Genomic DNA, 14,232 nt, shown 5'->3' with positions numbered 1-14,232 from the left:
CTGCAGTGCCATGAGTAATCCAACTTTTTTTTTAAACAACATCACAAAGATTCTATGCCCCCCAAAGCTAAAAGCCCGCAGCCTAAGCTATCCAAATGTATTCCATCTGCAAATCTCTCGTTTTTAACAATTTCTTAAAGATTCCAGGCTCTTTGCCACACAACTTCCAAGCACATCTGTGCAATCTTCAGGAAGCTGAGTTCTACACCCAACACTACATTCTGTGTTGTTGTTTTTCTGCACTCTTCAGAATCGGGGCCTAAAGGCAGCCCAGGCTACAAACTGCATTTGAAAACCAAATCCAGGCTACAAACCAAGCTGCACAGTCTGCACTGGAGTGGACCAGATTCTACAAGCGGGGAAATCAAATGTTTGCATGTCCTCCCCCCGCACGGTTTAAATTAAAAGCCTGCACAGTTAAGTGTGCCAGTGAGAAGGCTAGACTGAAACCATTGTGCACACATACCAGCTTGACATGTGCATGGGAGATTTGAAGTGGAACATCATTCAAGCCATTCAAACTGAAGTGGTTCAAATAAGAGGTCGACGTCACGTTTTGTCCCTTGTCTTTAATATGGAGGATTTCCAGGTTTGAGGCATTTTTGCTTGTCACGGGGTGCGAGGCTGCTTCCTCCCTGATCTATCTTTCAGTTATCATTTTCCGTAGCCTACCCAGCCAATGATGTTTTGGAGACAGAGGAACCAGAACCACACACACAAAGTATTCTAAGGTTGAGTTCATATAAAACATATCATATCAAAATGTGAACACACAAATATATTCAGAGGAAAAATTGCAGCCGCTTTTGTTCTGCCTCTGGTCCTCCTGCTGCTGAACTACCTGTTACCAGTAGCTAAGTCACGGTTTGGCTTAGTGTTATGTTTGAACTAGGGCTTGTGGTTTGTATCCTTCAGACAAACCACCAGCAGTTAGTGAAGAACATACCTTGGCTGCAGCTCGTGGTTTGTGTGGAGCGAGACAAACCACGAGCCCAGCTTAACACTTAAAACTAAGCCAAACCATGGCTTCGTTCTGGGTAGCTCAGCAGCAGCAGAACTGAGGGAGAAGCAAAGCAGCTGTGACTTTGGCTGTGAGTACCCACACACTCGTAAGTTCATGCTTAGCTATGGTCTGGTTTAGTGCCTAAATGTGAGTGTGAGCACGCAATAGATTCATGCAGTGATTTGATACTTGCTATTTATTATTATTTTTAATCACTTCCTGAGACATCAAAGACGCAAGGAAAAAGCTTAAAGTTTTGAGTAAAGCGTAACTATGAAGATCGAGAAAGAGACAGGTCATTTGGTGTGTTCTTCTGCATTGCCTTTTACCCCTGTGTAACTCGATAAAGCTCAGGGCTGGCTTACAATTGTCAATCTTGTTTAGATGCCTATTTGGACATATGAACTGCATATATTAATCTATTCATTTAAGTTACAAATGATGCAATATTTCTGCTGTTATTGTTAGCCTATTAGTTTTCTACCCTCCCCCGGTTATATTTGCAATTTTTTGATTTATTTCATGGACCGGCTTTCTGCACAGAGCTTAAGGATGCTACTCAAGGCAGATCGGTTGTTGATCCATTTTTCTTCCAATTCTACAAATCTCAGCATGGACAGGCACTCGCTCAAGATGAACCAGCCTCCTGGGCATCCTTGCTCCCAGGAATGTGGCAGGCAGATAAAGAGCAGCGGGGAAGGGAGAAGAGATGAAGCTGATCTTTGGAGAAGAGCCTTACCAGACTCTCTTTCAGGCCAAGCAGTCTCTGTGCTATCACAATCATTCTGTGCTGGAGAGAAAGTTGCCAGTCTACTCCTATATTCCTGGTTTCTGCTTGCTGAGTAATAGTTGCCGTCTGGCTCCTTATGCAGCTGTGCTCCACCCTCAAACATCTGACCTGCTGCCAGGAATCACCCTCCTTAGACAGACACTGGACTGCAAGCCTCCCTCCCTCCTGTGGTCTAGGCTGCTTTTACTGTCCAGGAAGCAGCACAATATTCATCTCAGTGAATAACCAGTGCTCTCCTCTTTTATCCCCACTGACTGGGCGTGTATCCAGTGTTAAAAATTCAGATATATAAGCTGGGCGCCAAATGGATTCTTAAACCAAGGTTGCAGCTGCTAAAACAGAAAGTCCAGTTGCTATTTGGGGGCAAGACAGCGCTTAAGTCTTATCTTTTAAATGATAAAATGATCTTTTAACTGAATGCGATTATCATTTAAACATCTGGCTAGTTCAGATGGCAGCCTTGAGCTAGGTTAAGAACTTTTGAGAGCTTAAAGAAGAAAAGTCCCTTGATTCAGGGACAGTCCACGTATATAGTCCTATTCCTACCTCTTTTTTTCTTAATGGTGACTGCTCCTGCTCAGGCTGCACAGAAAAAGTATTTTGGTTCCAAAAATTCATTCTGATTGTGCAGAAAATAAAATATAACTGATAGAATTCTAAAGGCTGGGGGATGAGTGTGTGAAAACAGGCAAGATCTAAGGATCCCCAGGCATGCACCTCCAGCTGGTTGAGACATCAGGTGCCATCCTGGCGCCCAGCCATCTTCACTTGGCCGCAAATGGTCAAAAGCCAGATGCAGAATGTGCCAGGCTAATTGCGAACACCGGGTGTGTCCTCATTAAAAAACTTTTGATCTGGTTATCACAATAAATCCTAATCAATTGGTGAAGCTGAACCTGGGGAAGAACTTCTGTTGCATAGAAAGTATATGCAGGATTTTTTACAACTTGTAAAAGTTGCTTTTAAATTAATTGGATAATTCTGACAGTTAAAAGAGTGAACCGAGTAACAGGCACAGCGCTAGATTTTCTGAACACATCCTCCAATAGCAGTTTGTATTAGGCACCATGAAAACACCCAAAGCTGGATAAATCTCAGGTAGCTGCTGTTTCTCAAACTCTTCCGCGCAAGGTAGAACATGGTTTGAAGTGTGTGTGGTGAAGCATCCCTATTCTGAGATCGAACATTTTGTTTCCATTTTTTCTTAAAAGCAGATCAGTCTTTTTATTATAGGATGTTTGATTCCAAATCTACCTATGGACAGTACTTCTGCATATCATTTTCAGGAAATTTGGGTCCACATGCAAGATTATAATGGGCAACAGTAGAAATATGGCATTCAAGTCCTTTCTGGGATTGAGATTCAATGTAGTGTTAAACTCAAACATAGCAGACAACAGCACCTGTTTCTGAACGAATACAGATTTTTATTTAATATAATCCCATCAAGATGCATGGTGCTTTAAAACAGTATAGCATGTGGGTATTGACCATTGTCACCTAGATTCCAAATTACAGATAAGGAGGCCTTGAAACCAACTGCTTGAGACAGATTTTGTGAGATCTGAATGCTTATCCCTATCTTGACAATACGTGTGGCATTAGTTCTGTACTGGTGAATGCAAACAACATGCCAAATGATAGACATCACCCTGTCAGTGTCAAAAATCACTCTAGAGCCATCTCTTGATGACACAGGGCTTTTCCTGATGACTGCCAGCTAGTCTCAAATGCACTTTTTCTGATCATGTTTGTTGTGAAGGATTCATGATGTCTCCCCAGAATTTCTGTAGCAGGAATGTCGTATTTTCACAAGACTCAAACTGCAACACACTGTTGCTGGGAAATTATTATTATTTCCCCAGCTAGTAGAAACAATATATGTTTGGAGAGGCCTGGAATGTGATAATGTAAATGAGAACCTGTCAGACAGGGTCCCCAAAGCTGCCAATTATTGCAACCAAACAGCCCCAGTCAAGTGCCTCAAACAATCCCTTCCTACCCATTTGTAGAGGTTTGTGGGGAGCTAAGAAAAAGGAGGCTACTTTCCTGTTGTTTAGAAGAGACTCATTCTTCTGGCCCATCTAGTCTAGCACACCGTTCTCACAGTGGGCAGCCCATATGCCCAAGCTGATCTTTCAAGGAGACGCGCCTGGTCGTTCCATGACCAGCGGATTGCCAGTTGGTGCCAACATGAAAGCAAGACATCTCTGTAACTGTTCCCACCCTCTGGAACGCCCACCTTTAGGCAATTAGTGAGATGGAGGCAGTAATGATCTCAGAGCACTATACTGTTGAGTTCAGTTTATATCTATTTCTTAGAAAATTACATTGAATGCAGTGTTGTTTTTTAAAATCATTTTTATATAAGCTACTTAAGAGATTTTTTTCATTGTTGCTATTACATAGAATCATAGCAGGTTCGTCTGGTGCCTACATTATACATCTTTAGACACCAGACGAAAATGTTCCTCATCAACCAGATCTTTGACTGATCAACATTCTATGTCCTTTTAAACGTGTTTGGACAGGGAAGGTATCGGTTTGGTTCGTTCTTGTTTTTATTATTTATTTTGTGTTCTTGGTCTGTATTTTTAGGCTGTGAACGACCCTGAGATCTTTAGACGAAGGGCGGTATACAAATTTAATAAATAAAAATAACAGAACCGTAGAGCTGGAAGGGGCCATGAGGGTCATCTTCTAGTCTGGCCCCCTGCGATGCGGGAATCTTTGGCCCAAGGTGGGGCTCGAACCCGCAACCCTGAGATGTAAGAACCTCGTGCTCTACCAACTGAACGATCCCAGCTTAGTTTAAGTTGTGTATGTGGTTGTTATATAATGGAAATCAATCAAATTATTTTTTAAAAAAACCTATGAAAAGAAAAACAAAACAAATAAACAAACAAACAAACAAACAAACAAACAAACAGATGAAGACCTTGGATGCCAGGCTTGACTACTGTAATTCGCTCTATGTGGGGCTGCCCTTGAAGTTGACCCAGAAACTCCAGCGGGTGCAGAATGCTGCAGCGAGGCTCCTCACAGGGTCTCTGCCATGGGAGCATATTCACCCAGTGCTTTTCCAGCTGCACTGGCTCCTGGTGGAGTACAGGGTCAGATTTAAGGTGCTGGTTTTGACCTATAAAGCCCTTCATGGACTAGGACACTCGTACCTACGGGACCGCCTCTCCCGTTATGCCCCACGGAGTACCTTAAGGTCCAAAAATAGCAACACCCTAGAGGTCCCGGGCCCTAAGGAAGTTAGATTAGCCTCAACCAGAGCCAGGGCCTTTTCAACACTAGCTCCGGCGTGGTGGAACGCTCTGCCTCACGAGACCAGGGCCTGCGAGATCTGATCTCTTTCCGCAGGGCCTGTAAGACAGAATTGTTCCGCCTGGCCTTTGGCTTAGAATCAGTTTGATTCCCTCCCCCTCTCTTTCATTTCTCCTCCTATGAAGAGGCTGCATCCTAATGTTTTAATGTTGTATCTTAATCTTTTAAATTGTATTTTAATCAACTTGTTTTTATTATTGGTTGTTAGCCCGGTCATGGCTGGGGAGGGCGGGGTATAAATAAATTATTATTATTATTATTATTATTATTATTATTATTATTATTATTTATTATTATTACCGACTGACTGATCCCAGCTTAGTATAAGTGGTGTGTGGTTTTTATATAATGGAAATCAATCAAATTATTTTTAAAAAAAAAACTATGAAAAGAAAAGCAAAACAAATAAACAAGCAAGCAAGCAAACAGACGAAAACCTCGGATGCCAGAGGCTCAGGACCTCGTCGCATCAATCCCATGTAAAAGGTGTGGCTGCAGAGCCAGTGATGCAGCACACGTGCGATTCGAAATTGAGAGGCCTAACGTTGCCCTTTCCCCCCGCCCCAAAGGACTTCGGGATTTGCAGTTTTCTGTGGGGGTCGCCGCCGCCAAGCACACAACTAAGAGGGACTCCGTTTCCCAGCATGCCCCGCCCCGATAGTTCCAGAGGCTTCAGTAGTCCGGCGAAGCGCAGCCGTACAGCCGGCAGCCGGGCGCGAGAACTACAGCTCCCAGCATGCCGCGCGCCCCCCTCAGCTTCGAAGCGGCCCTGCCTTGTATCTCTTCAGAACGGCTGAGGCGGCCTGTCAGAGGGATAAGGGGCCGGGAAAGCGGCGGGGTGGGGCGCCCGCAGGCAAGGCGCGGGCCTAACCCACGAGGAAGGCGGCGGCCTCCCTCAGAACTACAACCCCCAGTAAGCCAAGCGTATTTCAAGCAACTGAAAAAAAGGAAAAGGTGACTGGGCCGCAGTGCCTGCTGGGACCTGTAGTGCTCTTTCGGCTCCCTGGCAGCAGGTTCGAAAGGGACGTCACGCCCTGGGAAAAATACAAGTCCCATGGTGCCTTGCGCCCGGCTACGCTAACCTCCTCCCCCCACCCCGCTCCCACAGCCTGGGCGGCCGGAGTCTACGGCGACAACGGGGGCTCCCTCCGGCGCCCGGCGCTTTCCTACGGGAGCTTACCGGGGTGTCGAAGGAGAAGGCGCACTCATCCTTATGGACGCGGTCTCCGGCCTTGGGGACCCGGATGGATGGCAGTACAGAGAGTAGCGCTTCACTCAGCTCCGCCATGACAGCTGCTTTTTCCGACTCCTCCCACAGCAAGGTCCGACCAATCAGAGAGCAAGGTACCTCAGGCTCCACTAGCCAATGAGGGCAGCCACGAAGACGAACGCTAGGACGCGCGGTGCTTTGTTTGGTTCGTCCTCCTCACCTACCTTCCCCCGCCTATCAGCGCTTTCGTTCTAAACGGACATCCTCCTGTTCCAATAAAAATACTAGGTGTCCCTTCCGACAAATGGAAACGTTCGGTTTCTTTTTTGTTAAACTCCGCCCCAATGAGATTCGAGCTGTGCTATTGGGTGGTGGGCTTTTGTATTTGCCCGAATTAGCCAATAAAACAGCGTCGGCTCTGTGGCCCACGCTGCCTTATAATTGATTGACAAACGCTCCACCAATAGAAGGCCACTATAGGAGGGGCGATGCTTTCAACTTTCCAGTTAAAAAGAAAAAGAGGGTGGGGAGAAGGAAGGGAGGAAACGGGATGACGTCACATTGAGCTGCGGCGAGTTGAGTGACGGGAGCTTGAGCCAGTCAGAGCTGCAGCGTGCCGGCTGTGGGGGGGAAGGCGGGAGATTCGAATTGCAGCCTCCCCTCCGAGTTGCCCCTCAGCGCGTCGGACGGGCGAAAGCGGGTGAGTCGCATAGAGCGGGGCCGTAACTCGGGCGGTGGGAAGAAGGGCAGCCAGGATACCTGGCGAGGGGCGGGACCCCACGGGGAAGATGGCTGTGGACTTGGCGAGCTTAGCCGGGACTCGGGTCCGCAGAGCTCCCTGCACGGAGAAAGCTAGCAGCTAAGGGAGAAGACCCCCCCTTTCACCTGACAACTAGCCTTCTACGTGCAAGATTTATCATCATCATCATCATCATCACTATCATTATTTATTTATTTTAAAATAATATTTAAAGTTTCACAAACCATAAAAGATTCCAAGATTTAAAAATACAAAAACAAAACACACAAAAAATACACGATAAGAAACAGTTAGCAATGAAAAAGAAAAAGAGAAAAGGAAAGAAGAAAAACAAAGAAAAAGGCCAAAAGACAAAACAGAAAATAGATGATATTATTCAAATCTTATATTTCACTCACTAGTTTCTTGACCTCCTCACACCTCCCATTTTGTGTTCCAGTTCAGATATTTAGTTCAGCAAATCCTTACCCTCTCATCACTATCATTATTTATACCACGCCTTTTCCCCCCCTGACAAGGACTTTAAGGTGGACTTTAGCAGATTAACATTATATGTCCTTTTAAATGTTGTTGCGGGAGTGGGGTTATGTGTGTGTTTTTCTTGTGGATTATACGTTCTCATATTGTTCAGTTATTGTGGATTATACGTTCTCATATTGTTCAGTTCAGTTAGGTTGTGAACTGCCCTGGGATTTTCCAATGGAGGGCAGCATAAAAATTTAATAATAATAATAGCAGGAACAGCTAAAACATATTGGACGGGAATCATTTTAAAAAATTAATAGCATTAAATTACATTTGTGTGTGTGTGTGTATAATGTAGTGCTGGTTTTAATATACAGTGGTACCTCGGGTTACATATGCTTCAGGTTACAGGTGCTTCAAGTTACAGACTCTGCTAACCCAGAAATAGTACCTTGGGTTAAGAACTTTGCTTCAGGATGAGAACAGAAATCGTGCTCCGGCGGCGCAGCAGCAGCGGGAGGCCCCATTAGCTAAAGTGGTGCTTCAGGTTAAGAATGGTTTCAGGTTAAGTACAGACCTCCGGAACGAATTACCGTAAATACTTAACCTGAGGTACCACTGTATGTGTTTTGGTTTAAAATATTCTGAGTTGCTTTGAATTACTGTGGCCAAAAAAAAAAGACTACTGGTGATAGCATATGTGACTTATATTAAGGAGTGTTCAGTCATGTGAGTCCCCTCCACCTGCAGTCTGAGGTTCTGCTACCCCTTCAGTGAGAGCTATATGGAATTTGAGAGGTTTCCACTGGGTGTTGTGGGAATGCTCATATCTTCCTCAGTATTTCCCCCTTCATTTATGCTGGCCGGCAGTGCTATTTTCCCAGAAAAAGAGGTGCCGGAACCCACCATGAATGCTTCCCTTATTCTCTTATAATGGCAATGGCACCCACCTGAGAGGTGCCGGAACTGAGTTCCAGCTGGAAAAAAAGCCCTTGGCTGGTAATCTAGGTACCCCTTAAGGGAGACGGTGCCAGGAGTTCATTATGGCTTTTCCTATGTTTTCTTCATCCTGCAGTGCTTTGAAGTAGCAGGCCTTTTTAAACTGAGGATAGCCTTTGATTTAGAATATTATGCTGTTGGTGACCCTTTTCCCGGATTGTAACTCAACATGTTGAGTGACTCTTCTTTCTACAGAAGTCTTGGTCAGCAGAAGAATTGCCCTGAGGAGTTGCTGTGTTTGCTGCCTGCTGTCATGGGGGCTTCTGAGAGCTCTCCAACAACACCCACCTGCAAGCCTCTGCTGAATAAGCACCTGCAACACGTTAGCGATCCACGATCACCTACAGCTGGGATCCTGAGAACTCCCATAGAGGTACAGGGAGACCTTGAGGCCCATCTTTCAACGCCTCTCTGAAGCAGCATGGATTAGCATGTTGTCCCTTCCTCTTTCCCCATCCCTTTCCTGTTATTTGTTCTAACTTAGTTCACACAGGGTGAGCTATGCTCATATTTATTGTTCCTTAGGTGGAAAGCTCCCCGCAAGCGAGTCCCCTGTCCGATCCAAAGGACGTTGGCTTGGTACCCAACAACCAGAATCTTAGCTGTGACCCTCGTTCCCCAACACCTGGTGTCTCGCGTACTCCCGTGAAACCTGTGGAGGCAGGTAAGTGGGGATGTGATGCCCAATAACCCTAATGAGCAGAGAAATGGGACCTTTGATTTTCCAGGCTTGAAAACTGCTGCTAGGCAGAATGGTTCCCAAGAACCGTAGTGAACAATGTTGGCTGCTCTTTCCTCTCTTTGAGGAAAGAGCTGAGTGGACTCAAAGCCATCATCTGTTTAGGGAAATTTTTAATGTTTGATGTTTTATTGTGTTTTTAAATTATGTTGGGAGCCGTCCAGAGTGGCTGGGGAAACCCAGCCTGATGGGCAGGGTATTAACAACAAAATTATTATTATTATTATCATCATCATCATCTTGCCACAAATGGCTCTGCTCTTGTGTTGCCTCAAACTCAGAGGTGAAAACATATGGTTCCTGCTGGAGGTTTATCGAAGATGTTTCTCCTGGCATAAGATTTCACACTGATTTATTCAGTTTGTGAGTCACATAAAAAAGCATTTTCTAGGCAAAATACACAGCAAAAATAGGTGAGATTAAAACAAACCATACAACTCATATTCTCAGTTCTGTGATTTTCCTCCTTTCCAGACACCATAAACTGTCTAGTGAAGCAACTCAGCAGAGTCTTTGTAGCAGAGGACTTGGAGGGAGATATCTTTCTGGAGGAGTCTTGCCGTGAAAGCCAGAAGTCTGAAGCTGCCCTTGCGACAGAGGAGGCTTCCAGGGGAAAAGATTCTCTAGGAGAAGCATCCCAGGAGAGTCCCCTGTGGGCAGAGGAGAGAAATGAGCCGCTGCCCTCCAACGCTTCTGCTGCAGCTGCAACAAAAACAGCTCCCCCTGTCGGTGTTCTTCATCCAACAGGTAAGGCTTTGATCGCTCCAGGCAGTGCCTCTAGTCAGTTGCTGTCATGGACAGGTTGGATGCAGAGCAATGGGGGGAGGCACCAGCTGGGGAACCCCCCAAGTGAAGGCGGCTCAGAGCCCAGGAAGTGGTGGTGGGACAACAGTGGGTGGGAGGGAGAAGACTGGGAAGAGTGTCAGAAGCTGAAGAGGTAACATGGCTTAGAGAGCCGTGAGAGTCTGTGGCCGAGAGAAGTCCAGAATCAGAGGCGAATGCTGAACAGGAGAGTGGGATGAGGGAGGCCAAGAGACAGAGATGAGTCCAGCAGGTGAAGAGGCACAGGGGTCTCCCCCTCCTGCTGCAACATACTCCTCTCCACCCTTCTCTCCCAGAACCAGAAGAGGCATGCAGAGGGTGGAGGTGAGGTTGGTTGCATGCAGGCGCAGTATCTGATCGCTGGGGGGGGGGGAGAGACAAACCCTGGTGAGGAGGGGACTAAGGCAACTGTGGGGAGGCGGGGACCCCCAGTCTCAGCAACTGCTTCATGGGGGCAAGAACTGCTGGAGACGAGTTGCTGTGCTCATTAGACCTGACACTCCTTTGCAAACTGTGGCTAGCAAGAGTTAATTCCAACTTGCCTGGTGTGATTTACTGCTGGCTCGCTCATGACAGTTCCTGTTCAGAGGGGAATGAGGGAACAGGAATTTATGGGGGCAGTTGGGGTGGGGGGTAAGGATGTTTGTGTGTAAATGCATGGGATACGTTGGGATACTGCCAGGGAGATAAAGTCCATCATGGCCCCAAGCCGGCTGCCGGACGATCCATCGACCTCCCGTAGTTACGCAGTATGAGCTATTAGCGACACGAGTTTCCTGAAAATACCATGCCACATTCCAGGGCTCGTGCACACTCTTATCAGCAGATAATGCACAGCAAAAGTCGCACCCAGGAGAGCATTATTTACAAGCTTTTATTCAGCATTGATCAGAACAAAGGAAGACATGACTGTTCTGCATCAGTGTCTTCGACAGAGAGAGAAATGAAAGCAATAGCAAACATACACATCCTGTGAACAGGACATGCGCAGACTCTGTGACTCACAAAGCCTGCTCCCTTTTAAGGTGGAACGGAAATATCCCAACAATTTTTGGGTGTGCAGTTGTAGCAGTGTAAGCTGGTGGTTACTGTGAAAGGTATGGGGGGAACTAGTGCTGGCCCCCACGCCTGTCAAACAGTGTGTCCCATGCATGCAATTTGCAAATCAGGCTTGGTTTAAAACTAAATGCTGGATATGATGAGGCAAGTGTTCCACCTCTGCCAGCTTCCTCTTGGGAGACCCCTGCTCCAAAGGGAAAATGGAGGGACACAGTGCAAGCTGCTGGTTGGCTGGCGCAGCAAAATGTGTTCTCATCTCTCTGGTTGTGTGTCCCAGACCATGTGGAGGTGGAGAAGGGGTGTGTCAAAGCTCTTGCACTTCCATTTTGAGAAATTGTAGAGTTGCTGAGGGTCATCTAGTCCAACCCGCTGCAAAGCATGAATGCTGCATGGTAAGTTGTCATTGATTTGTTCTCTGCCCTTTTCTTTTCAAGGGAGCAGAACGACAAGGCACAGAACCAGCAGCAAGATACTGGCAATGTCAACAGGTGCTGGACGTTCTCCCCTAAGTGTCTTGCAGGACGACAATTCCCCGAATTCCCTTGCTTCTCATCAGGTGATGTGTGGGGAAGGAAGTCTCTCTACATTTCCACTGACCATGAAAGCTAGGAGCTCTGACATGCCTCTGCTGTATTTCTGGGGCTTGGATTCTCAGTTTCAGCAGCTGGAGCAGAACTGATTGCTTGGTGCCTCTCCCATCCTATTAGTTTTGTTATAGTCCCTCCAGCTTCAAGTGAGATTGTGTATATAGTTTTTGAAACACCATTGGAAAAGCCTGCAAATACTCTCTTAAACCTCTGGAAACCCTTTGGGGAAAACCAGCAGCGCTTACCAGATGCCAAACTCCACCACAATTGCCCCCTCCAAACTTCCTTGTTTAAACTCCCCAGAGACCTCAATGGTTGGTGTAAGGGCTCCTGGGATTGCACTTGCAAAGACTTGTGGGATTGCTAGGTGCTGTTTTTGCACCTTTTCTGGGCTCTTTTAGGGCTGTTTTTGACATTTTAAAAGTCACATTCGTGTTTGGTGTGATGCATGCGCAGCCATGCACCAATTGAATGAGCATAAATTGAGTTGTTGCCTGTACAGTGGTGCCTCGCAAGACGAAATTAATTCGTTCCGCAAGTCTCTTCGTCTTGCGAGTTTTTCGTCTTGCGATGCACGGTTTCCCATAGAAATGCATTGAAAATCAATTAATGCGTTCCTAGGGAAACCGCCTTCAGACCAGGTCCGGGGACCTCTTCTGAAGGCTGGGGGGGGGGGATAAGGGCTTTTCTTCCCACCCCCAGCATTTTAAAAAAACCCGGGACAGCGGAGGACTTTTCCGCTGTCCGGGCAATCTTAAAATGCTGGCGGGCGGCATTTTAAAATCGCCCCAGACAGCGGAGGACTTCTCCGCTGTCCGGGGCGATTTAAAAGCCCCTGGGAAGGCAGGCAGGGGGGACAAAGACTTTTGCCCCCCGCCAGCCTTCAGAAGGTGTTCCCGCCCCCCCGCCCCGCTTCGGAGGACCGTTCCGAAGCCGGGCGGTGGGGGAAGGTGTTCCCACCCCCCCGCCCCGCTTCGGAGCACCGTTCCGAAGCCGGGCGGTGGGGGAAGGTGTTCCCACCCCCCCGCCCCGCTTCGGAGCACCGTTCCGAAGCCGGGCGGTGGGGGAAGGTGTTCCCACCCCCCCGCCCCGCTTCGGAGCACCGTTCCGAAGCCGGGCGGTGGGGGAAGGTGTTCCCACCCCCCCCGCCCCGCTTCGGAGCACTGTTACGAAGCCGGGCGGTGGGGGAAGGTGTTCCCACCCCCCCGCCCCGCTTCGGAGCACCGTTCCGAAGCCGGGCGGTGGGGGAAGGTGTTCCCACCCCTCCGCCCCGCTTCGGAGCACCGTTCCGAAGCCGGGCGGTGGGGGAAGGTGTTCCCACCCCCCCGCCCTGCTTCGGAGCACCGGGAGAAGCGATCTCCCCGCAGCCCCTTGCTTCAAAAGAGGTCTGGGGGCAGCGGGAAGCGCTTCCCGCTGTCCCCGGACCTGGGGCTGCGGGGAGAAGATCGCTTCTCCCCGCCGCCCCTTGCTTCAAAAGAGAAGACCCGCTGTCCCCGGGGCAAGCTTCGTTTTGCGAAGCAAGCCCATAGGGAAATTCGTCTTGCGAGGCAACTCGAAAACGAAAAAACCTTTCGTTTTGCGAGTTTTTCGTCTCGCGAGGCGTTCGTCTTGCGGGGTACCACTGTACTTTTCTTCCTAAAACTCAAATGAGTTCTAAGGTACAAAATAAGAGGCCACCACAACTGGGGGCACTACTGGGGGATAAAATCTCACCACCTTTACTGCCTACCTGGTCTTGCTAGACCCTGGCAGCTTGGCCTCTTCTGACGGGGGAAGCACAGTAGGAGGAATGAGGCTGGTGTGCGTTTCTGTGTCTGTTTGCACAGAAACACACTGAGTTATTGACCTTTTCTCTCTTGCTGGATATCTTTTTGGGGGAAGAATTTTATTAAAACTTGTAAATGCCCTCTCTCCCAACTTGTCACTGGTTGTTCCTATCTAGGGGTGGGAGCATTTGTGTGCACTGGTGTCTCTCCCACTCCCCATATCAACATCTTGTTTTTCCTTCTCTTCAGAGTAAGAGGCGACTGTCAGCGGCCGATAACCAAGCAGAGCGCAAGGAAGGCGTGTTGAATTCTGGACGGGGCTTCAAAACAGGCTTCTACAGCTGGGATTCCTTGAACAAAGAGAATCAGCGTCATTTGGTTGAAAACTAGTCTCCTTCAGATGCTCCAGGAATTCCTGGCCCCTGGAAGCTGCAGGAAGGAGACTCTGAAGACCCGAGGATTGTGGCCGTATCGTGGGAAATACAGCCTTTGCCTCCCTGGCAACTGGTTTCCCTCTCAATGCTTCTGTTCTCAGTAAAGGAGTTGCTCTTTATATAGTACTCATATCTCTGGCTTCATATTTATGTTTTATCTTGTACAGACTCGAGTAGGTAGCTTACCTTCTGAAATGTCTTTGCTCCTATCAACTTTCTGTGTTTTCTTGTGTGGAAAATAAACTTTCGCTTTTGATTGAGACGG

General features: G+C 47.7%; 2 protein-coding genes across 3 annotated transcripts in view; one reads left to right on the top strand and one right to left on the bottom strand.

The window, feature by feature from the left end:
- The window catches only part of USP5 (ubiquitin specific peptidase 5), a 29,816-nt gene extending 23,325 nt beyond the window's left edge, over positions 1–6,491 (bottom strand). Inside the window, exon 1 of one of the 2 annotated variants that reach the window (XM_081176323.1) lies at positions 6,307–6,491. In XM_081176323.1, the coding sequence (XP_081032449.1) occupies positions 6,307–6,414 (108 nt within the window). In that variant the 5' untranslated portion in view covers positions 6,415–6,491. The remainder of the gene's footprint in view (positions 1–6,306) is intronic. The other variant, XM_081176324.1, reaches the window with a different exon arrangement.
- A 414-nt stretch (positions 6,492–6,905) lies between these two features.
- CDCA3 (cell division cycle associated 3) lies at positions 6,906–14,229 on the top strand. The gene is made up of 6 exons (XM_081176966.1): positions 6,906–7,036; positions 8,756–8,933; positions 9,086–9,224; positions 9,774–10,046; positions 11,615–11,736; positions 13,783–14,229. Exons 2-6 carry the CDS (start codon positions 8,814–8,816, stop codon positions 13,921–13,923), a joined length of 795 nt encoding a protein of 264 aa, XP_081033092.1. The 5' UTR covers positions 6,906–7,036; positions 8,756–8,813; the 3' UTR covers positions 13,924–14,229.
- The last annotated feature ends 3 nt before the right edge of the window (positions 14,230–14,232 follow it).

The sequence above is a fragment of the Podarcis bocagei genome (genome assembly GCF_964188305.1).
Source record: "Podarcis bocagei genome assembly, chromosome: 17".
Lineage (NCBI taxonomy): Eukaryota > Metazoa > Chordata > Lepidosauria > Squamata > Lacertidae > Podarcis > Podarcis bocagei.
The sequence above is the reverse complement of the archived record's forward strand: the minus strand, read 5'-3'. Positions and strand labels throughout refer to the sequence as shown.